The 24,685-nt window shown below is 36.4% G+C and overlaps 12 protein-coding genes across 12 annotated transcripts; 4 read left to right on the plus strand and 8 right to left on the minus strand.

Moving 5' to 3' along the window:
* Positions 1-73: 73 nt before the first annotated feature.
* On the minus strand, positions 74-1,840 carry BDF20DRAFT_910358 (uncharacterized protein; the record flags this gene model as incomplete). Its single annotated transcript, XM_053083699.1, has 6 exons — positions 74-398; positions 501-612; positions 717-875; positions 951-1,344; positions 1,438-1,658; positions 1,777-1,840. 6 exons carry the CDS (start codon positions 1,838-1,840, stop codon positions 74-76), a joined length of 1,275 nt encoding a protein of 424 aa, XP_052939170.1.
* Positions 1,841-2,299: 459 nt separating this feature from the next.
* BDF20DRAFT_904727 (ribosomal protein L17) lies at positions 2,300-2,986 on the plus strand (the record flags this gene model as incomplete). Its single annotated transcript, XM_053083073.1, has 2 exons — positions 2,300-2,512; positions 2,594-2,986. The coding sequence occupies 2 exons, from the start codon at positions 2,300-2,302 to the stop codon at positions 2,984-2,986; spliced, it is 606 nt and encodes a 201-aa protein (XP_052939171.1).
* A 212-nt stretch (positions 2,987-3,198) lies between these two features.
* BDF20DRAFT_910360 (uncharacterized protein) lies at positions 3,199-4,799 on the minus strand (the record flags this gene model as incomplete). Its single annotated transcript, XM_053083700.1, has 2 exons — positions 3,199-4,028; positions 4,118-4,799. The coding sequence occupies 2 exons, from the start codon at positions 4,797-4,799 to the stop codon at positions 3,199-3,201; spliced, it is 1,512 nt and encodes a 503-aa protein (XP_052939172.1).
* A 2,919-nt stretch (positions 4,800-7,718) lies between these two features.
* On the minus strand, positions 7,719-8,206 carry BDF20DRAFT_998371 (uncharacterized protein; the record flags this gene model as incomplete). Its single annotated transcript, XM_053085457.1, has 2 exons — positions 7,719-7,960; positions 8,031-8,206. 2 exons carry the CDS (start codon positions 8,204-8,206, stop codon positions 7,876-7,878), a joined length of 261 nt encoding a protein of 86 aa, XP_052939173.1. The 3' UTR covers positions 7,719-7,875.
* A 497-nt stretch (positions 8,207-8,703) lies between these two features.
* BDF20DRAFT_852334 (uncharacterized protein) lies at positions 8,704-8,871 on the minus strand (the record flags this gene model as incomplete). The annotated part of the gene is made up of 1 exon (XM_053080070.1): positions 8,704-8,871. A coding segment is annotated over one exon (168 nt), but the record flags the coding sequence as incomplete, so codon positions are not given.
* Positions 8,872-10,474: 1,603 nt separating this feature from the next.
* On the minus strand, positions 10,475-11,399 carry BDF20DRAFT_290617 (uncharacterized protein). Its single transcript, XM_053075108.1, has 4 exons — positions 11,086-11,399; positions 10,942-11,001; positions 10,725-10,867; positions 10,475-10,626 (listed from the first exon to the last, which is right to left on the minus strand). Exons 1-4 carry the CDS (start codon positions 11,192-11,194, stop codon positions 10,582-10,584), a joined length of 357 nt encoding a protein of 118 aa, XP_052939175.1. The 5' UTR covers positions 11,195-11,399; the 3' UTR covers positions 10,475-10,581.
* A 32-nt stretch (positions 11,400-11,431) lies between these two features.
* On the minus strand, positions 11,432-12,190 carry BDF20DRAFT_814480 (transcription regulator HTH, apses-type DNA-binding domain-containing protein; the record flags this gene model as incomplete). The annotated part of the gene is made up of 3 exons (XM_053076982.1): positions 11,432-11,696; positions 11,780-11,912; positions 12,013-12,190. The coding sequence occupies 3 exons, from the start codon at positions 12,188-12,190 to the stop codon at positions 11,432-11,434; spliced, it is 576 nt and encodes a 191-aa protein (XP_052939176.1).
* On the minus strand, positions 11,906-13,108 carry BDF20DRAFT_290614 (uncharacterized protein). The gene is made up of 3 exons (XM_053075107.1): positions 12,769-13,108; positions 12,013-12,659; positions 11,906-11,912 (listed from the first exon to the last, which is right to left on the minus strand). The coding sequence occupies exons 1-2, from the start codon at positions 13,070-13,072 to the stop codon at positions 12,187-12,189; spliced, it is 777 nt and encodes a 258-aa protein (XP_052939177.1). The 5' UTR covers positions 13,073-13,108; the 3' UTR covers positions 11,906-11,912; positions 12,013-12,186.
* A 1,725-nt stretch (positions 13,109-14,833) lies between these two features.
* Positions 14,834-16,161, plus strand: BDF20DRAFT_852342 (TAP42-like protein). The gene is made up of 2 exons (XM_053080071.1): positions 14,834-15,210; positions 15,296-16,161. Exons 1-2 carry the CDS (start codon positions 14,884-14,886, stop codon positions 16,046-16,048), a joined length of 1,080 nt encoding a protein of 359 aa, XP_052939178.1. The 5' UTR covers positions 14,834-14,883; the 3' UTR covers positions 16,049-16,161.
* On the plus strand, positions 16,162-17,429 carry BDF20DRAFT_952450 (adenine phosphoribosyltransferase). The gene is made up of 4 exons (XM_053084882.1): positions 16,162-16,248; positions 16,320-16,440; positions 16,507-16,640; positions 16,728-17,429. The coding sequence occupies exons 1-4, from the start codon at positions 16,183-16,185 to the stop codon at positions 16,941-16,943; spliced, it is 537 nt and encodes a 178-aa protein (XP_052939179.1). The 5' UTR covers positions 16,162-16,182; the 3' UTR covers positions 16,944-17,429.
* Positions 17,430-17,456: 27 nt separating this feature from the next.
* BDF20DRAFT_852346 (uncharacterized protein) lies at positions 17,457-19,487 on the plus strand. Its single transcript, XM_053080072.1, has 5 exons — positions 17,457-18,190; positions 18,256-18,304; positions 18,402-18,492; positions 18,576-18,702; positions 18,783-19,487. The coding sequence occupies exons 1-5, from the start codon at positions 17,473-17,475 to the stop codon at positions 19,052-19,054; spliced, it is 1,257 nt and encodes a 418-aa protein (XP_052939180.1). The 5' UTR covers positions 17,457-17,472; the 3' UTR covers positions 19,055-19,487.
* Positions 19,488-19,775: 288 nt separating this feature from the next.
* On the minus strand, positions 19,776-22,735 carry BDF20DRAFT_290706 (eukaryotic membrane protein family-domain-containing protein). Its single transcript, XM_053075109.1, has 6 exons — positions 21,961-22,735; positions 21,732-21,874; positions 21,345-21,664; positions 20,708-21,273; positions 20,383-20,651; positions 19,776-20,293 (listed from the first exon to the last, which is right to left on the minus strand). The coding sequence occupies exons 1-6, from the start codon at positions 22,687-22,689 to the stop codon at positions 20,032-20,034; spliced, it is 2,289 nt and encodes a 762-aa protein (XP_052939181.1). The 5' UTR covers positions 22,690-22,735; the 3' UTR covers positions 19,776-20,031.
* Positions 22,736-24,685: the final 1,950 nt, after the last annotated feature.

Genomic DNA, 24,685 nt, shown 5'->3' on the forward strand with positions numbered 1-24,685 from the left:
ATAATTATATTTGAGGCTCAAATTTGTGTGTGGATCCTCCGCAAAACAAAAATCAACTCGTTTTAACTCGTTTTTATTGATTAAATTGTGGTGTTGTATTTTCAGACCACCAGTCAGGTATAAAAGGTTTGAGACGAATAGACTCATTATTAGGAATCATAAAAGAGGTATTCTTTTGAGATTCCTCCTCGTTCTCTCCAGAAGTAACAGACTTTACATGCTCTAAACGCATCAGAGCTAACCCGATATTATGTATGCCTGAGCACAGCTTGCCAATACTACGAGTCTTTGTCGTAGCTTCCTCTGTAGATGCGCCATCCAATTTGATATCGGTCTGCGGTGGTAGTATATCGGATGGGAAGGAGTGGTTTCGATCCACACTTAGGCTTTCAGGCACACTAAATGATTAAACAAAAATAGGGTCGCGGGGGTATGCTCAGTCTTTTCTTCTTTTTTATATATCACAGAAATGCTCATGGATACTTTTTGGAGATACTTACGCTTCGTCTTTCTTGTAAATCTGTACAGGCACTATACGTTTACGCACAACGCCTGTGTGATAGGTTCGAATGGTCAACTCTTGGCCAACATAACAGCCCTTACGGAAATCAACTGTTACAAGAGACAAAGAGAGAAAGAAGAGTTGGTTAGTATTACGCACTTTTTTTTTTTTTTGTTGAAAAAGATGGCGATTCATTCTCTCTTCTGCTTATTACCTCCATTCATATAATCAAGATTTGACTCTAACGGTAACGAAGATTCTGGCCAAAAGTCATCCACACCCTCTGGCACACCATGTAGAATACGTCTAATTGTATACTCATCCGAGTCCAACTTTGTAAAGTCTCCAGAGGATGGTAAAATGTTTTCAATATCTACGGTATAGATCGTAAGAATAAGAAAAGACATTTTAAAAGCAAAAGAGAAGGCTTCATAAGCATCTCTCTTACCTTCATTCGCTTTTACAAGTGCCCTATAGCCAAATCCAGGTACTCTCGGATCAAAACAACCAATATCTGTCAATCGTCTATCCTTTTTGATTAAAATAGGATCGCCATCGGACAAAGGACCACTACCGCTACTATGGCCACTAATACTACTACTACTACTATTAAGGCTGCTCGTATCCATCAATAATCTCTTATTCTTATCGGACCAAATATTCCAAAGTGTGTATTCCTCAGAACAATCTCTCACTTTTACTTTTGCTCTTAAAATATACCGCTTTATATGTCGAATGAAGTTTGCTTTGCTGGCAGTAGGGCATTCAATGATAAATCGAGGATGAGGAAAATTGACACCGACATTGACGGGATAAATAAAGGTATCATACAACATTCTACCCTATTGCATTAGTAAGAACGGGAAAAAAAAAGGGATGAGCTTCTTGTCTTTTTATATTATCAGTCTTGATACCATCGAAAAGATGCAATTTACAGTGGGTGTCAGAAAGGCAGCATAAAATCCATCTCCTCCAACTGATATTTTTGGCATATGATTAGTTATCAAACCTTGTAAAAATTTGGCTGTATCCGGTCCTTCCAATTCTACATAGCTGCGATGAGGAACAGCGCAGTAATGGTCGCCTTCGTGAAATTTATCTTTTTCTTGAAATTGAAGAGTAGGTGTAGTTGAAACACACCTATGTATACAGCTTGCTAAAAATAGTCAAAAAAAGGTGGAGGAATGAGGAACAAGATCAGGCAATGAACGTTTTTGCGCTCATATAAAGATGGCGCAAAAGACAAAAAGTAGGAGGAAGGGTTAATGGATTACATTTTGAGAAGCGTGCGCTTAATAAAAGTGTTGCGCTTTTAGTTGTTAAGCGTCTTGTCAACATGTTGTATGTAACTGAGAGGTGTTCAGGAAAGAAAGAGAGATTCACTGCAAAATAAGCTTTTCTAACACCCCACGTTTTTCCCTCTTAAAATTTCCAATTGAGCGAACCAAAATTGCGTTTTCAAATACAGCCAAAGGACAATGCTTAATCATACTTTTGCTTAGCAGCATGTTAACAAACTTACTAACTCGATGATAGTTACTGATGTCAACGGCTCTCAACTAAAATATAGCCGATACAGATATCTATATACAAACAAGAAGCATGTGAGTACCTTCACTAGGGGAGTCACAGACACACATACAAGCACACACACACGCATACACACACAGGGCCAGGAAAAAAAAAAGCGGGGTTGAACCGCATTAGGGTTTTTTTTTTAATTTTTTGACATCCCAGGGTCGAGTTTTCAAAAAAGTTGTTCATACGTTACATAGTATTGACCTTATTATTTAAAGAATGCATCACGGCAAACATTACCGACGTTTAAATCGTACATCATCACACAGACAAGCTCTACTTCGTAACCTGGTCTCTTCACTTATCGAACATGGTCGAATTGAAACAACCATTGCCAAAGCTAAAACCATTCAACCCATTGCTGAAGCCATGATCACCCTAGGCAAAAAAGGAGATGCCGAAGCCAAAAAGAAAGCTATTGCCTTTTTAAATGTAAGCTATTTGTCAGAAATAATAGTCCTATAATTGATGATTAGCTTCAATATTGATCTTGCTCGCTCAAAAATGATATAGTCAAGAGATATCACATTGCCTAAATTATTCGATGAATATGCAAAGCGTTTTGCCAATAGACAAGGTGGTTATACTCGCATTCAGAGAATCGGTAGCAGAACGGGCGATAAAGCGCCTATGGCTGTTATTGAATATATCGATGGACCTACAGACCTTAAAAAGGAAACAGTGACCAATGTCCTAGCACGAGCTTTTCGAGACCGCACTACAGCAACCGGATCATCATCATCATCGATACCGTCAGTAAAACAACTATTGGAAAATGAAAAGGCTATAGAAGAATTAGGCTTACCCAAAAAGGTGATACGTGATTTGAAAAAGGTCCAATTTTCAAATTCTGTAGCTATCATTGATAAAGTGATTCAGGAAAAGATGGCCAACTTGAAAGTTTAAAAACTGATATAAAAAGACTTTACTCTGAAACTATAAAATTTCAATAGATGTGTGATTATGGAAAAAAGAAAAAAGGGAAGACATGATGAAGCCATATGTGTAAAAATCAATAGTGTTACTTTTTTTTAAATGATTTTCTGTTTAAAAGCTATGAGATTTCCCCCTCCCCCAGGATATCACCGACTTGGGAAGTATGTAATTATACGAAAAATTTAAGAAACAGTAGTAGGTTCAGTATTCGTTGTCGTATTGGCAGGATTGCTTGGTCTTCTGCTCCCACTACCAATTTCAGGTACCATTAAGTGTCCGCTTGCATCTTGAATTGAGCTATCGTAATTTATTGTACCATTACGACCACTGAAAAGAGTATTATCGTCCTCATCCATATCCACCTCATCATCGTTCAATCGGAATGAATTGGAAGGCGAAACAGAATAAGGACGGTCCAATGTAGGATAGTTGACAGGACTTGGTACAGGCGATTCGATGTTAGGTATAAACGTAGGCAGTTCAACTTCATCCGTCGACATTGCCGCTTCAGTCGCTGCTATTGTACCTTCTTCTGTTGCAATAGTGACACCTATTGGAAACTCCGGTGGCACAGTGGTAATTTTGACGGGTAGTTTGATGAGCGAGGCAGCGGCAGCAGCAGCAATACCTGCACCATGTTGATCACTGCCGCTCACAGTGTTATTGGGGGTAAAGAAATGAAGCGACGACTGTTGATTTAAAGCAGGAATAGTGATAACGACTTCATACTTTATCTCCAGATGTCTTCCTACCATGTTACTCGTGAATGTAGGTACAATATAACGCGGTAAATCGAATTTAAAAATATCATGATGGCCCTCATTGATGTCTTTACTATTGCTAGGAAAAGTCAAGTAAAAAGTGTCAGAGAAGAGGGTATGGCGTTGGTGTTGCATTTGGTCGAGTGAGGGTGTAAGAGTTGACATGATTTCAACAAACGAAATTTGGACATGTTTAATTTTGGTAGCGCGAGACATATTGTTTATCATCATTTTGACCGTACAAACATCGCCTAACATCATGCATGTGCATTAGCATAAAATCCATCGATAAATAGAGAAAGTTTATAAAGGGGATGTGAGAAGGTTTTTTTTTCCTTACCAGGACAATAGGAAGCCTTGACTAACTCTGCCGTTACTTTGATTTTTTTACCATTATTCTCAAAAGTACGTCGTTGTTGCGTAACATAGGATGTATTATTGTCACAAACAATTAAAGGCAAGTATAAGATAGGCACAGTCTCTGTAAAAATAGGTTTGGTTGCTGCTGAAGCCGGCTCTATGACTCCTGTCAATGTATAATTTATACGGCGGCCGAAAATTGAATGGTGCATTGAGGGCGGATAGTTTACCTGGGGTAGTCGAATAGCAAATAAGAACATATGACTACCCTTTGATAAAAGTACCGCACTATCACCAGCACGACCTCCGTTTTGATTAGTAATGCTGCAGAGAGTCGTGGCTACAGAAAACAAAACGGTAGAATTATTTTTGGCACTTTCTTCAATGCATTTGAAGACAACACGGATGCTACTATAAGATTCCAAGATAGGTTTATCTAGTGTTATCATCAATGAACCTATGGAATTTGTTTTTAGTTGATACACCACTCCATCTGATAATGACAGCATTTCTTCCCCGGATGGTTTCAGATTAATCTTTTGTTTTTTACCATTAATAATCGAGCCTGGCCCATAAGCAATTGGGCTATCTTGAACACCTGAACTCGTGCTGATATGGAAGTTTCTTATCGATAAGGAATCTGGATTTTTTTGAAAAAACATTTTTTTTCCTGCCCTCGTATAACTATAACTGTATAAAATGGATTGACAAAAGCGGGGAAAAGTACTGAGTTGAAAGATAATCCTTATCAGATTTCGATAATTTCTACAATTGTAAAAGATGAAAGAGGGGAGAGAAAATTAAGAGAAGAGACGTAATTATATAGGAAGATTTATTTAGAATTCTTGGCGTGATGAGGAAAAAGTGCCATGTGTAAATACCGAAGATAAACAACAGTAAATATTGATATCGCACATCGCCTGCTGCTTGCCCCGTGATCAAAATGATAGAAAGTCCTGGTCTAACTAGCTCGCCACTTCATTTGAGAAACTAAGCCGTCCGTTTACGTAATAATTCCGTTTTATCTATTTTTTCCCCTCCTCCTCCCTTTTTTAACTCATTGTCCAAATGCGAGCTTAACGATTGGATAAAGCTGACTCATTGAACAGTGAAGAAATTTTTTTTTTTTTGGCTCAGGGCTTGGAAATCAAAAAAAAAAGACAGCTCGGTTTTTATATAAAAACGGATGTGTCAAAAAATTGAGTGTCTCTTCTTTCTCTCTATAGCCAAAAACTTTTAAAAAGCTTTCCTTTTCTTGTACGTCTTCTTTATTTACGGAATACGCTCATTTCATCATTAATAGCCATGTATCCTCGCTTCCTACGTTCCCTTGCTACAAAGAAGACTGCCTACTCTCTGGCTGCTGGTTCTGCTGTTTTTTTATATGCACAAGAATGCAAGAATGATGTGATCTACTTTGTCAAATCCACTAAATGATTATAAATCAACAAATAACTAAGATCTTCTCTGTCGATTCTCAATACCTCAATTAATTTTGTACAAACTACGCGCTAGCTAATAGAAACAAGTAGAACTACGATCCACTTTATAGATAGTTCACTATTAATCTTTTCACACCTCATTTACATCCTCTGTCATAATTTATTTGCTTCGTTAATATGTATTTTTTTCATTGCATTTTAATTGATTCGCTCTGTATATTATTGCACTACCATTGCAATTCCTAATTTGCATCTATGAATAAACGAAATGTTATTCTCTCACTATTATTAGAATAACTGTTATAATAAGAAAGTCTTTCGTCAATTTCAAAATTACACTTCTTGAAATCATCTTCTACATTCTGTCACTAAAACATTCTTTTTACATGCGCAACTTTTCTTTTTGTATTTACTTTTTTTTTTTTTTTTTTGGCCGTACGAGTATGCGTTCCTTTGCTTAAACTTGTGCATCCTACAAATTAACGTAAGGCTGAAAATCAGGTTATTTTCTCAATTTTTTAATGATTGTCATATGTTGACCCATATGAAATCCTGTGCACAATTGTACAACAATGCCAAAAATAGTATAATAGATATCTTTTTCTTTTATCTTCCTGACTCACCATGGCTTGTCATACCAAATATTCCACGCTTCTTCTATTTTGGGACGCTAGTGAAAGATGTACAGTGCAAACGGTAAACTTTGTTACTTTTGAGAAAATTAAATGTCCTTTTGAACTAAAAGAAATTTCACAATAAGTGGAATCAAGTTGACCCAAAATGGATATGTATTTTTGACTTCAAAACAAATAGAATGGCGTTTTATTGTAACATTGAATGATTTGTCGTTTTGATTGACAGGTAAAGTTGTATGAATTTTCAGCAGTCATGGCATTACATGCCTCAGTCAACAGTTTGTGGCGTTTCAATTTTCCTCTTAAGGTTGCCTATTCAATTGGGTTTAATTCAGGGGAATATGGATGTAGACATATCAGATTATAGCCATGACTTTCGGTTTTCCTCATCATCGGTTTGATTTATGTATAGTGCAGTTATCCGTCACCAAGTAATTAAGATCCAAGACACAAAGCAGAACATTCATGGATTTGAAAAAGTGTGCAGTTGTCGTACCTTTTGACATCGATTCTGTACTACGTTGTGCATTGCTCTCGTTATTATCATCTACATACTCTGTAGCTGGTTCTTCTATAATAAACTCATCTGTAGTATATTTTTTGTCCTTTACTACTATTCTAAAAAAAGTCCTCGTTCCTTAATTTCTCAGCCAGTAATAATGCAGCATTATATATGCGCATCTTTAGAAATACAAGATGGCGTGTACAAGTGTTATTATGATTCTATGATCATGATAACGAGTCAAATGCTTGAAGGTGTGTCTAATTCGTCTTTACATATTATAGGAGGTATGAAAATACCACAGAAGCCATGCTTCTGACACTCTTCTTTTGGATTTTGAATGTATTTTATAAGCTGTGTTTCCAATTGAAGGGTTGATGAGGTGGGTGAGACCAGTGGGATGCTTGAGGATGGTGAGATAGGTGATATGGGTGAGATGGCGGGTGATAGTAAAGACATTGATGAGTTAGAAGAGACTGATGTCACTTCATTCTAAAACAGGATGTCTTTCTTATCAATATATCGTTTAGATCAGATTACGAAAGTCCTGATACTGTACCTGTCTTTGAGCATCTCTTAAATTCGAACTGATAAAGTCGGATTGAACGTTGCATGCTTGATATAAAATCTCTGCACCCTTCTTTAGTGTTTTTCCTGTCGTGTATTTGTATACTTGGTAGAACTTTCGCTTCAGCGCTGCTGTTGCTTCCTTGTAGTCTGTGTAAAATTCGAACCATGTTGCAATCATCTTTCTGTGGCCATCGATTTGAACAAGCCCGTGAATGTGGATTTTGCTTTACGCTGTTCGCAATACTCTTTCAATGCTATGTACACAAATAGTCAAATTATCGAGATATAGTATATGTAATACGTGCGTGCTTACCTTTTGTCAAACCAGACATGAAGAATAAATAAAGATGAGAACAGTCAGGATGAGAACAACGCGTAATTTTTTATTTTTTTTTTTTGTTATTTGTAAGTATTATATTTCAAATTAAGACAAGTTGCAATTGTGTTGTAGACGAAAATATAAACCGTTCAAACAATGATTCAAATTCAATAACTTGTCAGTAGTGCGAAATAAAACAAACAAAAAAAACCGTACTATTCCTCACCTGTAATGATCTAAATCCTTAAAATATAAGGAAAACCGTGTTTATTACGGCGATACTTTCTTCTTCTTCGCTGGCATGAAAACGTCGGGTCTTCCGGCTCCATACCAAACTGCTCGAGATAGGGTCATCCTATTGATAGCGGCGTTAACGTCTCTCTGCCATAGCTTTAGATATTACTTGCAATGAAGAACGCCTGTACCCTTGAATCCAGGAGTATCCATAGAAACGAAGGCTGCAAGTTTTAGAGGTTTTAAATTCATCGATTGTGACAACCATCAATTGACCTTTAGCTTCACGTTTCTTCAGAGTTGCAAAAGGTTTACCGACAACACCACATCGTTGCCCTTCCAACTTGACTACATCTTTGCCAAACATTCCAGCACCAGACACAATCAGTGGTACCCTTCTAGGGAATTCGAGTACTTATCAGCCTTCCACTTCTGAACGCATCGATTTATGTCCTGGCTGTTTGCATTTGGTACAACATGCATTGTCTTTATCTGGTTCTTCATTCTTCTCTTTCCTTGCTTTTTTCTTTTCTTTCTTGATTTCAAAGTTCTGTTTGCGTTTTCTGCCTTTCTAACCAACTATAGGTACAATAAGGTCGCGTACTAATGATGAATTTACCAACTTTTAAAGCCACATGAGGTGCTTACCTTGATCTGCAGTTTCCGGCTCATATAATTCACATTTAAAGTAATGTTTGGTGTAATGACTCCCTTTACCGCAATCAATACACGTTACATCTAACAGTACACGATGATTAATCTATACGTATATATATGATTAGGTAGATAGGCTTTCAAAAGGCAAGTTACCATTAACAGCACTTGATTTTTTCTTTTCAAAAATTTGCTTTTTCTTTTCATAAATTATTGTTTTGAACATGGGTCATAGTATGTATCATAAAACGTGAAATAGAAGCGAAAGAGACAACATTTGAGTATAAGAAAGCAATATATTTTATAATGCTTATCTTTGAAAGTCACCCATGAACGCACACAAAAACATTGACAACAGATAATATAACCATCCCATTCCGCTATGGTATCTTTATACTATGGCCCTCAGCCCTCTATCAATGGTTTGATGTCAATCAATTCAAAGTTGACCTTTTTTGGAACTCTGTGAAAACTGCAGCCCCACTAAACTTCGGAAATGGCTCAAGTCCCCGCATTGAATGTAATTTTCAGGCAAAACCGGATTTAACCTTATATTTTTCTTTCTTCAATTTCCCGTAGGATGTACCGCACCTTAATAAACCGCCCATTCCTCCACCCGCGTATATTTTCTTCTTTACATAATCCTTGATGGTATAATCATAATTCTACGAGAAGGATCGTTCAAAGTTCTTGCATAAAAAGTAGGCTTACGTTATCACTAAGACTGTCGCCCTTCCGAAAAAGGGCGCATTTCTTTTGGAATACAATTTTTTAGCTTATATTTTAGTTATAATTTTTAATGGACAATATGTATTTTTAATTTAGATTTAGTTTAAACATTTTTAGAATAAGAGTTCATAGTATTTTGGATTTAGATACTCAATTATTCAGTGATATCCAACAGCATTAAGGATGACATACAATCGAACCCAAGAAATGAGTCTCTATCAGTAAGAAAGTCGCCAATAATGGTCTTACTGACGTTATCTTGCAATAGGCCAAATTACAAACAACTTGACAACTTTTTTATTCAATAACGATGTGTTCCGGGACCAACCAGATATTAGTCGGTGCCTTTTTTTTTGACAAGCCAAGGCATATGAAAATTGAAGGGGTAACATTACACGACACTTAAAGCTGCTTTGGGCCATTAATAACCTGTTTTTGCCGTTCGATTTAGCATTTTTCATAGTATGACAAACTTACATAAGCGTATGAATAGAAAACTCAATCTATCAAAACAGCGTAGGTACTACTGAAGGATTTCGATATAGTACGTTACATTTAGAAGTCTGTGAGGACATGACAAAGCTCAATTGAATGCATCATGTACTTAAATGACAACCAAAGGTTTGGTGGATTTCCACGGGACAACCAACATTTTCCTTAGCGACCATCAACAAGCTGAAATAACAAACTTACTTGAATATCGTTTGAAATTTGCAACTTCAAATAAGGAAGTTTGCGAATAGATTCGAGTTTTTCTTAAAAAAAAGGAAAAAAAAAAAAGAGAATTGTCTAGAAGTATTTTATTTACTTGAATAATCATATTGTGTGTATATCATGCTTTATGGATAAAAAACGGGGATGATTGTGAATGTAAGGAAGAAACAGAAGGCGCTAATTATTATATCTACTTCCCTACGAAAAGGTGTCTTGAGATGTATTTTTTTTCTTTTTTTTTTTTTTTCGCTCTTTGTTTTCTTTCTCTAATGAAAATATACATAGAGTGGAGAAGATCAATAAATTCTTATATGTATAAAAAGTGAGGGAATTTGAAAAAAGACATATAAGCCATATATGGAAAGGTCTGAAAGATATACTGTAAATGAAGAAAACAAAAATGACGTTGAAAACCGGAATTTCACAAAGCATGTTGATCACCAAGGATGTCTGCTACTTGCTATGTCAGTTGCTGCAGTGGCAGTTGTGTTATGAAGGTCAGTTGACTGTTGTCCATTGACGCTTGCCGCTGTTGTTATGACAGAAGCAGTAACATTATCTTCGCTCGTATCATGTGATATGGAGTTTCGGTGATAAGATTGTAAGGTAGATATGATACTGCCAGTATTAGGACCAGATGTATTATCATTGGTATACTGAGAAGTGGAATGCTGACTCTGATGATGCAATCTACTAGGAGATAACATGTAAGGATGATGGCGAGGAGGGCTCATTATTCTGTTCGTTGATGTTGCTGGCATCCTCGAAATTTGTCTTCGTTCAACTACCTGATTATAATTGCTCGCTGCAGTGTAATTGGTACTGTAACCTCCTTCTCCATCACCTCCTCCAGTAGTGCTCGCAGTCATAGTAGAATGAGAGCCACGCGAGGATGGTAATGGATGGTACGAATTTGCAGTTGAAGTTTTTTCTAAATGATATTGAGTGATTATCAATTTACGTTTGCCACATATACAGTATATGGTTCGGGAACAAAATGAGTACCTGCTTCAGAAAGTGTAGGTGAAGAAAAAACGGCATTACCAGAAAGTGTAGGCTTAGGCACTAATAGACGCCATGAAGCATATATGTTAAAGTATGAACAGTAACTTAGTGATTTTGTAGGCGGGGGGGGGGCTGTATACTTACCATATATCGTATTATGCAAGGGCTCTGTTTTTGAAGCATTATTGCCGTCGTTAATCAAACTTTCAGTGAAAAACCCACGATGCGATTGTGTTGGGGTATTTGCGCCCATAGTGCCATAACTAACGAGACTATGACTCTTACCGTTACTGCCATAATCTGCTTGAGAAGATAATAGGAAGGAATCATCTTGATGGGGATGAGTCTGAGCGCTATGAGAAGTAGGATTTATATATGGACCAGTATGATATCCTGCGCTTCTATTCGAGTAATCTAAGTAATTATGATTTTTGTCATATAAGGAGTAACGGATTGAAAAAAAAAGGGAGCAATTAATGATCGTATACGTTTAACGTGATTTAACTTTTTGACGGTATATAGCTTTACTGGGATCATTCAACCGACTCCAGCCAGTAGCAGTCGTATTATTATTATGATAAGGGCTTCTAAAATTGTTAAATCGATTACTTGCTGTAGTCATTAAGCCGCCCGCGTGTAGAGAAGCTGCTGCTGTACTATAAAGAAAAACACTTGGATCATCTACAAATAGAGGGTAGAGAATATCTTGAATCTTATGTTGGGCAGCTAATAATTTTGCTCGGGCAAATGTTATCCTATAATTAACATATACGTTTGAAATTATATTATTATACATTCCTTTCTAAAACAAAGTAGAGTGATATTATAAAAGCTTTACCATACGCCTTTTAAATGCATCGCTCCGACTTTTACTACGACACGACCTTTTTCATTTTTTAAAATGCCATCACGTTTGCCACGAGACATGCCGGCAACATTCAACAACTTTGTTCCATTGATCATATCATTATCTATATACATACATGTGTTTAAGTTTTATTCAATCGTAAGTATGAAAATGACGTTTCTCATTTTACAACACAAGCTTTTTTTTAATTTTTTTCTGTTTACCTTGACGTCTTGCTACACAAATGCCATTGGCATCTACTTGGTAACAAATGGTTCCTTCATCTTCCCATAAGGTTGTGGTTAGCTTTGGTCTTGCTACTAGATTATGACGTGGTAGATTATTCGTAGTGCTGACTGTCGTTGTCGGCGAACTCGCTGCCGTAGAGGAGGAAGAGGTCATACCATATGCTGAGTAACCACCCGGTGCTGCATGCTGATTATGATTCTGTTGATGATACTGGTAGACTTTATTGGGAAAAGTGCCTCTATGAGAAGCCATGTCAAATAGTATTTACAGTTGTTGATCATCTTACCTGATGCTGCTGTACCTGTCGTGCTCGTGTTCGTTACTGCTGCTGCTGTAGGAGACACATAGTAGGTTGGCGAATTGTATATGGTCGATATCAGGCTGTTATTGTTAGAAGAAGGCGGAGCAGTAACTGAGTTATTGTTTGGTGTAGTAGCTGTGCCGGTAGTGTTTAAAATAGGTGAAGTGACTGAATTCAACGAAATACAGTTATTATGATTAGCATTAGAATAATGCTTATCTATAGAAGGCAATAAGTCCTGCATTGTTGAAGAATGATGTGGATCCATAGTTATCGCTGCTTGTATTTGTTGTTGCTGTCGTTGTTCTGCGATATTATGACCTGTCAATGAAAAGTAAAGTATTGAAATTTTGTAAAAAGAAAAAAAAAAAAAAGTGAAATTAGCAATAACCTTTAAATGATATAGCTTTTTCTAGTGTAAGGCCAGTACCATCATTGCTGCCCATATTCTCAATTGACTGTTGACTATTATTACGATTCCAACTGCTGGTACTGCTGCTGGTTTTTATACCGTGATAATGATTGGTGGGCTGCCAATGATTGGCATTATAAGTAGTGGTTGAAGTACTGGCAGTTGTCATGGTTTTATAATTAATAGCATCATCACTGTTACTAGCGCTTGTGGCAAAAGACGAGCCATCTAAGCTTGATCTGTGATGATTATGATGTGAATGATCAGCCGCAAAATCATGATTGATTAATTTGCTATTATTATTTTTGTATAATGATGGCATAGATAAATGTTTCTGTCGTTTCTGTGGCTGTTGTTGTGGGCTAGTGGCATTATCTGAGTTAGTGTCATGATGGGAATACATTATACAATATCAATTATATAATGCAATTCCTTGTTTCTCTAAGAGCGGATGCAAAAGAGAAAATAAAGTAAAAGCTCTTACACAATATCTTAATTGTAGACGGAAAAACTGAAAGGGAACTTTGATACATTTTACGTTAATGCTAGACAGTGAATAGAAGACAGTCTTTATCAAGGAAAAAAAAAATAGGAGGCGTTTGTTCCTTTTCCATTTTCTTTGTTCTTCCAAGGACTTCATGTTTTGTTTTCTTTGCATTTTTATTATGATTTAACTTTAAAATCTCTCAAAACTGTGTAGACATGCTCTTGCCCTAATGAGAATGACCACAGATACTCGGCTAGAAAACCAATAAACGCAAAAAACGAACATCAATAGTTCAAGATGTGATTGTAAGGAGAAATTGTATTTATACGATTTCGATTTGCATATTATGTAAGTAGTTCATATAAACCCAACATAGCATTAACACTAGAAAAAGGGGGAAGGGGGAGGGAAAACTACATGAAAAAGTTAAAACTCAATAGGCATCAGTCGAGAAGTTCTTTACATACATAGAAGGAGTAAAGGAAAGGGGTTCAAAGTGAGGGGCGATAGTGGTACTACCAAGCTAAATCTAATCGCGTTTATCAATAACAACATGAAGAAAGATCTAATGATTGTTTTTGCTAGAGCTGAGCAAAGCTTAGCGAATATCTTCCATTTTTCATATTGCAAATCTGAATTATGACGTTGCAAAAAGTGAAATGCGTGCTTCTACTTACTTCATTCAATTTATAAAGTCGATCGAAAGATAATGTTATTGTAAATCTTATTGATACAGTTACAGAATTAATGTGACCCTAAAATGTCAAGGAATAAAAGCGTGCATACTATAGCATAGCAAAACTTTAAGCGGCTTATCTATAGATGATTTTCTTTATTTAGGAGAGTTATTACACGAAATTAAAAAAAAAAGGTCCTTTGGACTATGTCGTACTGTGAAGCCATTTGATGAAAATAGAATGGTTTGCGCCAGTGGGACATGGTTTTAGAACTGTTGAGTATACAATAGAAGAAAAAAAAATACTAGTTCTGCTTAACAATAAGGATAAAGTCTTCTAAAGAATAAGTATACTACATTATGACCCATAAAGTTCTTCCTTGATAAAGAACACACATCGAAGAAAAAGGTCTTCTACTAAAGATGTAGTATATTTCCTCGTTTCTTTTATCAAGTTTGGCATAGGCTTTTTTCTACTGCTTGGATCTCGCTGTTTATACAATTTTATCACTGGTTATGACTTGTAGATGAAGTACAGCATCTTACTGATGAGATAAATCGGTAGATTGTAGCGAGGTCTTCTATTCAATCGAACGGCGTTTACTGAAATAGGTTTGGCATTTCTTAGTATTACTGCTGCAGTCATTGTTGAGCAGACTGCGAACCTTATCGACTTGTAGTTGTTATTCCTTGAGGATTTTTGAAAAAAAATAAAAGGGTTTGATATGATGCTCAACAGACAATAGGAGCTGCTGTGTAGATAAAAGAGTTGCATACCCTCCAAAGGGTAACTTGATATTGAAAGAGCTGACGTGCTAGGTCTACTCTGATTTCCACTTTTGAATGACTAACAGAATAGCCGCGGAGAAGCAATATCAAACTGAGAAGGTTCAAATTCGTTCCCTAATTCTGTCTTTTTACGATGAACGTCTTAGTTTCTTTTTATCTTCTGAACTCTTAGATTTTAAACATGACAAGCGTAAACAAACAGGAGTTCAATAATCTATCTCTGGGTCAATTATTCAACCTAGGGCAGTCAATTGCATCTGAAATAGAAAATTCGACATTATCAAGTACTGATCCAGAATATCAACAAAAAGTAACTCAGGGTTTATCATACCTACAACGCGCTGATGACTTGATTTCAAAACTTCATATATTTAGTGACAACGAACTAATTGATGAGATGAGCCCCAGCGAGATAAAATTTATGTTGGTACCAGCATACTTAGGCGATCTCACTTTAAAAAAGACAACAGACCCTTCCAAACGAGCAGCAGTGCTTATGGAAGCAAAAGTAAAGATGGATTGTACACACATTTTATATATTCATAATCATAACTAAAGTGTTGCTTCTTATCAAACGTCAAACACATTTATAGGAATATATACAACGTTTTATTAATCAATGTCAAGATTACCAACTTGTATCCAAACAAGATCTTATTGTCAAAGACCAACTGACCAACACGGTCAAATCTTCTATTTCGGCTAGTCAGCAAAGAGAACAGAAAATTGCCAGATATAAACGTGAAAAGGCTGTTAAAGAGAACATTAAGGAATTAAAAGAAAAGCTGAATTATATTGGTGCCAAATCCGAAGAAGAGAAAGATAGAGACATGGAAGACACAGAACGTGAATTGGCAGAGGCATTGATTGATTTAGAAATATTGAAAGCTTTTGAGAGCTGGCATTCTATAGAGCAAGAGTTAGTGATGGTGAAAGAAATGGAGGAGATGCGAGAAATGATGGAAAGAAAAGGACACATAAGTGGTGATACAGTAGAACGAGTACAGGCTAATAGTCGACAAAATTGGGGCAGGAATAAACCACTACTGAACAAACAAGGAAGGCCTCTTCAGCCATTTGTGATTCTGAGCAAGCGGGAGCAATTAAAGAATCAAGTATTTGGATATTCTCATAATTTACCAACAATGACAATTGATGATTATCTTGAACAAGAAAGAGAAAGAGGAAATATCATTGAAGGCGGAGGCAAAGAGCCTGAAGAAAAACCACCTATTGACGATAATGACTATGACGCTCAAGATGCGGAAACAATGAAGCAAAGGGAGTGGGACGAATTTGTGGAGGCGAATCCTAGAGGTGCAGGCAACCGTATGAACAAAGGATAAAGTTCTTCAAGTAATGGTGCCTGTAATCTTACGTAATCAACAGATCGAAACCAGTCACTAAATAAATTAAAACCTTTCTTCAAATAAAGTTTTTCTTTCCTTTCTTCCCTTCACCGTATACATACAACTGAACTATGAGCAACCACGATATTGAACGCATTAAAAATCTGCTAGGCACACATGTTGATTTCCCCAAAAAGGTTTTGTCTTTTTTTTTTGTCTTGATGGTTCTTTGCTTAGATAGCTGTGGCTAAACAATGAAAAACAATAGGGCATTGTTTTTAAGGATATGTTTCCTGTCTTCCAGGATCCTACTGCTGTTGAAGCCCTTATCTCTAACATTGTTCATCATATTAACTCAACCTATAAAGAGAAGATTGATGCAGTTGTTGGTATGTTCCATGCAGCCCTGGTTATATTCTTTATCAGTATTAATTAACCTATCATGTACTATCTAGGTCTTGATGCTCGTGGTTTCTTATTCGGTCCTTTAGTTGCTCTTCGTCTGGGTGCTGCTTTTATTCCCGTGCGTAAGCAAGGTAAATTACCCGGTGAGTGTGTGCAAGCAACCTACGTTAAAGAATACGGAGAGGTATTATCGAGAACAAAGTAGATATGGAAGATAGGGTATAGATCAGGTATTAAGCCCCCCCAATTTCAAATTGTTCTTGGTGTATAGGATGTCTTTGAATTACAAAAAAATGCACTCAAAGAAGGTCAACGTGTTATTGTTATTGATGATTTGATTGCTACTGGTGGTTCTGCTGCTGCAGCAGGCGAACTCGTTAAGAAATGCAATGCTATTACTGTTGAATATGTCTTTGTCATGGAACTCGATTTTTTGAAGGGATCTCAAAATCTAGATGCACCTGTCTATTCTTTGATTCATTTGTAATCGAATAACTTGCTATTCTACACTATATATGTATATTAAGTTTGATGCTGTATCATCATTATCACCATAACGTTGGCGATAGCTATTTGTCTGTATTGTTATATGATATCCCAGCTGTCAGAAAAACGCAAAAGTATTTGGGAAAGTGCATGGTGTAGACGCTTGTAGTTCACAAATAAAAACACTACAGAACTATTTAATTCGGATACGGACAAATTGAAGATCAATAGAGGGCAATTTCGAAAAGAAACAAATACATAGTAGCTTTAAACTAAAAGTTATGATTTTTTGAATTACAAATTACTTTATCATAAAGAAGATGACTGCAATCACGTGTAGAGTACATTGAGCAAACACCTTTATAATATATCAATTGACAAATAACGAATGTTTATCAGTAAACAAGCGTTCATGTGCATAGATAAGGCTTATCCGGGCATTTATGGATGTATATTTGACATTTATGCTCGATCATACACTTTTCGCTATTTTCCCCCTTCTCTTTTGCTACTGTTTAAATACTTTCTGTATGTTTACGCTTTTCAATAAGATTTTGTCCTTTGCCTCAAATGACGCGCAACAGCCAACAAAAACCAACGGACACGATAATAATCGAGTACATCATGACTTCAATGATCTGCCCACAGAAATGATGGAAGCACCCACAACTTATCATGAACAGCCAATTTTGACGACAGTCTCTCCAAACATTAATTCCAATACTACTTCAGCCTTTACAGATAACGGCATCAATCAATTCAGCCGGGGAAATATCACTTTTTACCATAACAAACAAATGTCTACAGAGCTATTACCTGTTGTAACAGACTATTGCACTGAATCTCCACAACAGACGATCCTACATCAGCAACGGCTCGTTAATAGTAGTCGTCCATACTTGCCGCAGGCAGGTATTGCTCCAATGCAATATTCGAATCCAAATATGACAGCAAGCACAAGTTCGGTTGGCTCCCAAGAGGAAAATGCCAAGAAGTTGGGCTTGTCGTCCTCTTCTTTAGCATCATCTCCACCACCTTCCTACACAAAACAAATAAAGAACAAAGTGTCTTCAATGTTGGGTTATTCCAACGAAAATAAGGAGCAACGGCCTAATATTGATAAGGAAGGTCTTTTAAGAGCTGTTGAACTGGCTGGTATTGCCGTTGATGAGTTTGAAGAGGGAAATGAAGCTACTGGACTTGATATTTACTTGATAGCATTTGATAAAATGATTATGGCTATTCCGAGTAAGTAGCTCTTCTCTTTGAATGAACATTGGACTATTTTAACAAATACTTTAATCTTCAATAAGAGCTACAAGATGAAAACTCGAAGCAAGCTTTAGCTGATAAATTGAAGGGGTATGTTATACGTTGTATAATTTTGTTTTTGATAATGATGTTGCTTGACGGCCTGAAATTCCTTTTCCACCTCGCCTTTGTTTTACACTATATATAGGTTAGGTCAGCAATTCGATTTTATGCTATCTGATAAACAGAACAGCAATGATGAAATTACTAGTAAATTGACATATACAGCTATGGAAAAGGTATATTCTCTGATAAAAAGCTTTGGGATGTTTACTTTACAAATATGATTTCAACTTCTAACGTTTTCCTAAATGACGAACAGGAAGAAGGTGACGAAAGTAGTAGAAGGACAACTGAAGTTGTACTTCATCAATATAAAACTTTAGGTTTATATTTGACCAACGTAATCTCACAGTGGGTTGTCAGATTTAAGCAATCACGTATACCGGGTACGTGCATGGTCATAAGTTAGGTAATTAAGCCCATAAGCTCACAACGAATCACTCACTACCCTCGTTTTGTGTATTAGGGCTGTTGTATATGTTCTTTACGTTAATCATGCACTCGCTTCTGTCTTTGAATCAACACCTACATTTGACAGAAATGGCCAAAAACTTAATAATTTACTGTACCAAGACTTGTCTCAAGTTGGACGACAAATACAAGTTGCATGAGTTTTTGACAGAAGCCACGTTCACGATTATCAAGTGCACATTGGATACAGTAGTGGCTTATTTGGAAGCGCCATCGTATGCAGAAACTAGAAAAGCTGCAAAGGAGAGAATTGAGCAAGAGCATTAAAATGTTCAATTGTAGAGGTACTATTAAGATAGTTCCAAAACAATGAATATGCATCCCTAATAGGATGATTACCATACATCAGCAAAAACAAAAAAAAGGTAAAAGAAGATTCCCCTTATTGCTATAGCAACATTGCGATCGAGTTACGTTTGTCACTTGTTCTTCATGTCCAATAAACGTTTTTACAGTGATGAAACCAACCTCAACACTCTTTTGCTTTAACTAGTCGATGCCGTTTGTAAAGGTTTCGTTCTTCCTGAGGTGCGTTTTCTGTTTCTCATTCTAAGTTTGGTCATGTCTACTCCACAGATGCTGCTTGGTGAAGAGAGGGCACTTTTCCCCTTCATTGATTGCTGCCTTAATTTTCAAGCCTACTCGACATTTATGACTAATCTACATACAAGCTCACTTTTAAAAATAAATACAGAAGCACAGTTTATTCATAATTTTAGGCAGATCTATTGAGAAAAACGGCTATAATTCTTTCAATTCAAAATTAATATGTTAGTATTTGACATTCCCAATTGAGCCGATTACTTGTCGTTACGTCTATGAGTAAGAACTCTTTTGCTCAAACTATGCTTTCAAGGGGTTATTTTTGAAAAAAGTTCCCCAGACTCATACAAATTTTCAGGAACATTTGGGCATATTCAATCAACAGTTGGCCGGTTTTCCAGTAAATCAATCGGTCCCTTTGATCAAATTCGATCTTCTTCTTTTAATTGAATAGGCTATCTTGACTTGGAAAAGTATAATTCACATCTCAATTTATCCAAATTCGTAAGGTAACAACGGTTTCAACATAGTGCTTATTTTTTAAGCACATGTCAATAACTCTGCAAGAACTGAACAATTGAAATATCTAGCTGGCATTTTATTCCATGCCCACAATTGCTAATGCTATTTACAAAAGAAAAAAAAAATGAAAAGGGTGGGGATGGGGTGTTGCCAAGCCATAAAGAGTTCTTTTCTTCATTTTACGGAATACGACTTTTGACCATAGAGAAACGGTCCACATTTTCTAATGTATATTTTGTAGGTTTTACACCCAATATATGATCCCCCGGTTTGCTCAGATATTCGCGTATTTTAGTAGTTTGTTCGGTTTCATCCTTATGAAGCGCTTTCAATTCTTCGTCTTTCTTTGCTTCCCGTTCATCCCTTTCCTCCATGCTGGAATAACGTTTATAAGCGAATCCTAACAAATTAACACCGACTACCACCTTCAAAGCTAGTAAACTGTATCCATTCAATAATCAAAATTAGTCATACTGTGGAACTGATTCAACAACATAAAATAACCTAAGGATTATAACAATATGACTTACATGATGGCCAGAGCAGCTATGACAAGCACACAGGTAACGAAGCTGAATAATTTGTCCAAAACGGTTTCCAGCCAAACACCTTTCACTAAAGATAGCACAACCAGTTGAATTCTTGCTGGAATTAGTTGATTGATAAGATCCTGATGACGAATCAGATAATCGGAAAAGGTGCTGATAACAAATGAGGCTGCTGCGTTGGTGTCAGTAGGCTCTTGTTGACCATGCGACATGAATATCATTGGAAGAATTTGCTGCATCATGCGGATATACTATTGAAAAAATTGTCAACACCTGCTTTTGATAAGCGTTGCAATATTATTCTTACCAAACAAGCTAAAGGTAACACTGGGAATCCAATTCTTCTTGATACAACAGGCGATTGATCCACAAAAGCATGATTATTCTTGCCTGAAAGAATTCGACCAGGACTACCAATGACAAGATCTTTACATAGAATATCAATATATTTGCCATAAATCGAGGGTCGAATTTGATTAAACTTTGTGAGAAAGGCATGCTTAAGCCAGTCAACCATCAGTTCCGACGTGATAACCATAAAAACTGGTGTCATCAGTGAGTTGAGTGAAGTGGAAGCAGGCAACTTAAACAAAGGAACAAAGGTGGATGGTAAAACAGAAGAGGGTCCTGTTTCAGAAATTTCAATAATGTTACGTAAGGTGATGATGAACAGGAATGCGATTTGGTGGAATCGTTCAACGATATCTGCACAGGTGAGTTGAAATAAATTCTCTTTCTCAAATCGTTTGAATACAGAAGATTTGATTTCGACGAATTGGTTGGAAATTAACAGTGATAGCAGGGCATTGGAATAAAAGTTAATAGCTACGTTAAGAGTGATCATTTGAAAGAATAGCACCCCAGTATGAAGAACTATAATGATGAATTTAGTATTAAAACATTTCCCAACCAACAAGACTTTTCAATATAAGAATTGTACATACCCATGTATAGCACAGCTAATAAAAATAAGGTGATGGGCTTCAATTGTCGTTTTGCATAAGCAATTCCTCTAACATCGCCTTGTGGACTTCCTAAGGTTGATTTGGAAAATAAGGCATCTAAAATATCCACGCCTAAGGCACAGCACAACTTGTCGACAATTTCTAAAACATTGAACAGCACATAAAGCTTAATCACAGCTTGTCCACGAATAGCGTGGTAAATACGCGAAGGATCCAGTGATAGCATAACAATGTAAGTGATAAGAAGTAAAAATCCTTTGAGCAGATCACATTTTTGGAAAGATTTTAGACGAACATAGCTAAAAAGGAACACATTTGTTCATTAATTGCATAACCTCTAATTTGATGACTTGTTCTTGTTCTTACCTTTCTCTTCGCCCTAATAGAGCTTGCACGTTTTTTATGAAGTAATTGACATAGTGATATAAGGCAAAAAGGAATCTGAGGGGTAATATGGTGAACGTGTACAAAAATGAATCTAAGCAAACAAAAAAACCAAAAAGCATCAACTATAGATATAATCTGATAGTTAATCTTATCGACATCCTTCGGTTCGTTTCAGCGTTTCAACATCCATCTACAAAAACTATTTTACCTTCTCTATAGAGGCAGGAACTCTGATAAAGTTGGTCACTCGTTCCCTTTTCAATTCTTGAGCACTATCGAAGTCAGCTACCGTCAGCTCATCTTTCAGGTAATCTAAGAACGACATTTGACTAAGCGCAGCTTTATCATTGTTGTTATTCGTGACTCCTGTTTCAGTCAACGTTGTTAGTGAGGAACTCGGTTCAGATGATCGTTGAATTGGTTGTGGTAGGTCGAGTGTCGTTGATGTAATGGGAGTTTGGACTGGGGTCGAAGTTACAGGCACAATTTTAAGAGGTGTTGTATTGTTTTTGTCTTCATTAATGATATCAGCAATGGTTGGCGTTTTAGTAATAGGAATAATGTCGTTTTGGGGTATCTCATTAATTAAAGGTGAATGCTGCTTATTTACTTGATTCGCATGGTTACTTTTTCTTTTTTTCTGTCTTTTCCTACTCGACGAGGGAGATGGTGACAGGCTTGTCGATGTTATAATGTTGTTATGGGTCGTAATGACGGCCTGGTCAAAAGGTAAGCTGTTGTTATTACTATTGCCATGTGAAATGGTGGGTGACAATAGATCAAAATGGTTATAGCTTTGTAAAGTCGGAGTAGTAGGTACAGATGCTGCTCTTCTCATACTGTTAACTTCGGGTGATCTATTTCGGTATTTCAGTTTGGGTGTTTCTACCCAGCCACCCTCATCTATAGGAAATAAACGTTGTTTCCCCCGGGCCATATTGTTTTGAATGAAAAGAGAGAAATAATATAAAACTCAAAAGAAAAAAGAACAAAGTTCATGCTAAAACCAACACAATCCCCGCTTTCATTTTCCAGCAATTACGCTGTCATCAAATGAAAATGAGTATAATGAAATCTCAGATAGAATTGCTTACAGTTTTACAGTTGAGTAATATAACAAAGCCTACTCTCTGCCCTTCAGACGAATTGAGCATGTATGGTTGCAATACATAGTCGTCATTGAAGTTATCGACCAAGTGAGTGAGGGAAAGGGGGTCGTTTGTACTTGAGTATAACCAGACGTGTGGTATCCTTGGCAGTTAGATTATTACTGCTGAGTTTATACAGAAGGTAGAGAGGCAAATGCGAGCAAAACAGAGACGTTTAAAAGTTAATTGTGTTAGTTGCATTAACTCATTAACTGTAGGATCAGAATAATTTACAGTTACGGAACGCATAAATGCCCCAAAAATTATCTTTTGAAATTCCAAAATCAAAATCCAAAATTTATGCTAAGATTTACCAGGCTTTATCTCAAGACAATATGTTTGAAAAACTTTAGCCAACTGCGATCATGGCTTCGTCATGAAACGCAACATAATAAATGAAAAAAAAAAACCAAAAAACCTTCAAATGGACAAGTAGATTCTAATAAATGATCATTATTTACAAGCCAAAAAGCCTAAAAATGCCGTTGTTTTTCAAACATAATCATTGAGAATTAACCTGTATCATTTTACCCATCGCACTTTGCTACGTTGGCTATTCAGTTCATTTTTTTCAAAAGGAAGTGAAAGTAAATTACTATTTCAGCAACTTCAGAAATAAAATGTCGCCTTCAGTTTGGAATAAACATTTATTGTACCTGGGCCACTTTCAAAATATTGAATGGCACAAGTTGATAAGTAACGAAAAGTTTTAGTTTTTTTTAAAAAAAATTTTGATTAGCTCAGGACATTTTCTAGTTTTTTAGATAAAATGAAATTTGTATCTAAACTTTGTTGCAAATATTTTCTAGGCAAAAATAGGCAATCTTTTAAATCAATATCAGCCATACTTTTAGGTTCCTCTTTTTGATCAAAAAAGGTGATTTACAATGCTTGAGACGTGTCTTTCAGCAGCAGTTTTCTTGCGTTTTTGTTGTTATTATTATAAATTATAAAGAAGAGGTATTTTTAAACGGGGAAAAGATCCTTTCATTTTTTGTATTTCCTTTTGTAAGTTTTAGTCCTATCCATGTACAATAATCTTTTAAACTCAAAATTAAATCTGTTAAAGAAAAGCATAAAGAATTGGGATTAATTTGGCAAAATGCTTGATTGAGAAGCATCAGGTCAAGATACAAGGGTTCTGATCTTGTTGTAATCTTCCAAAGCATATCGTGTGTCGAGAGTGCTATGAAGTCGGTAATACTCGTGCCGTTGCAGAAGTGGAAAGGGTTTGGTAAGCCTTGTAGCAATTAACTGTCAACCAAATTCATGTATATACTCCTTCGACAAGACGATGGGCTCCGGAAAAATTCAGGTTGAGTGATAGGAAAAAGGGCCCTCTCGCCGTATTTGGTGACGGCATGTTGAACAATTCTACCGTTTATCTAAAAAGCTTTGGAACTGATGTAGTAGGCATTTTCTGACGTGCCTTAAAAAGAAGAGAAGCAGCTGGTGGTCTCCTTGCTATAACAGTTGATGAATATCGAACATCGCAAATATGCGATTGTTGTTGCTCGGACACATTAGAAGCATTAGAAACCGTCCGTGACTGTAGTCCTGTTTACAAAACTTGTAGGATACGTTAGAACCGCGATGTTAATGCAGCAAAAAACATGATGGCTTTCAGCATTTCGGTTGGAAGAACAAAGAACGTCTAACAGACTTTAGCTAAAAGACAACATCTTAGTTCTTTTCATATTACCGCCATAACTAAACGGGCTCGATTTTTACAGGTAAACGTCTCCATTTTAGTGTAGTTCAGTCCTCAAACTCCAATTCAAACGT

Source organism: Mycotypha africana (assembly GCF_025528875.1).
Source record: "Mycotypha africana strain NRRL 2978 chromosome Unknown BDF20scaffold_2, whole genome shotgun sequence".
Lineage (NCBI taxonomy): Eukaryota > Fungi > Mucoromycota > Mucoromycetes > Mucorales > Mycotyphaceae > Mycotypha > Mycotypha africana.

Excerpts from the sequence above, each read along its gene's own strand:
- BDF20DRAFT_290617 (XM_053075108.1), bottom strand. The coding sequence starts at position 11,194 with ATGGGCGCAAATACCCCAACACAATCGCATCGTGGGTTTTTCACTGAA. Across the intron at positions 11,002-11,085 it reads CTTGCATAATACGATATATG|TGCCTAAGCCTACACTTTCT; the intron begins GTAAGTATACAG and ends GGCGTCTATTAG. Across the intron at positions 10,627-10,724 it reads CAGCGAGCAATTATAATCAG|ATTGCATCATCAGAGTCAGC; the intron begins GTAGTTGAACGA and ends ATCTCCTAGTAG.
- BDF20DRAFT_290614 (XM_053075107.1), bottom strand. The coding sequence starts at position 13,072 with ATGCCATCATTATACAAAAATAATAATAGCAAATTAATCAATCATGAT. Across the intron at positions 12,660-12,768 it reads GAATATGGGCAGCAATGATG|GTCATAATATCGCAGAACAA; the intron begins GTACTGGCCTTA and ends TTTCATTGACAG.
- BDF20DRAFT_852342 (XM_053080071.1), top strand. The coding sequence starts at position 14,884 with ATGACAAGCGTAAACAAACAGGAGTTCAATAATCTATCTCTGGGTCAA. Across the intron at positions 15,211-15,295 it reads CAGTGCTTATGGAAGCAAAA|GAATATATACAACGTTTTAT; the intron begins GTAAAGATGGAT and ends ACACATTTATAG.
- BDF20DRAFT_952450 (XM_053084882.1), top strand. The coding sequence starts at position 16,183 with ATGAGCAACCACGATATTGAACGCATTAAAAATCTGCTAGGCACACAT. Across the intron at positions 16,249-16,319 it reads ATGTTGATTTCCCCAAAAAG|GGCATTGTTTTTAAGGATAT; the intron begins GTTTTGTCTTTT and ends GAAAAACAATAG. Across the intron at positions 16,641-16,727 it reads ACGTTAAAGAATACGGAGAG|GATGTCTTTGAATTACAAAA; the intron begins GTATTATCGAGA and ends CTTGGTGTATAG.
- BDF20DRAFT_852346 (XM_053080072.1), top strand. The coding sequence starts at position 17,473 with ATGTTTACGCTTTTCAATAAGATTTTGTCCTTTGCCTCAAATGACGCG. Across the intron at positions 18,191-18,255 it reads AATGATTATGGCTATTCCGA|AGCTACAAGATGAAAACTCG; the intron begins GTAAGTAGCTCT and ends ATCTTCAATAAG. Across the intron at positions 18,305-18,401 it reads TTAGCTGATAAATTGAAGGG|GTTAGGTCAGCAATTCGATT; the intron begins GTATGTTATACG and ends CACTATATATAG.
- BDF20DRAFT_290706 (XM_053075109.1), bottom strand. The coding sequence starts at position 22,689 with ATGGCCCGGGGGAAACAACGTTTATTTCCTATAGATGAGGGTGGCTGG. Across the intron at positions 21,274-21,344 it reads ATTAGCTGTGCTATACATGG|TTCTTCATACTGGGGTGCTA; the intron begins GTATGTACAATT and ends TCATCATTATAG. Across the intron at positions 20,652-20,707 it reads TGTTACCTTTAGCTTGTTTG|TATATCCGCATGATGCAGCA; the intron begins GTAAGAATAATA and ends TTTTTTCAATAG.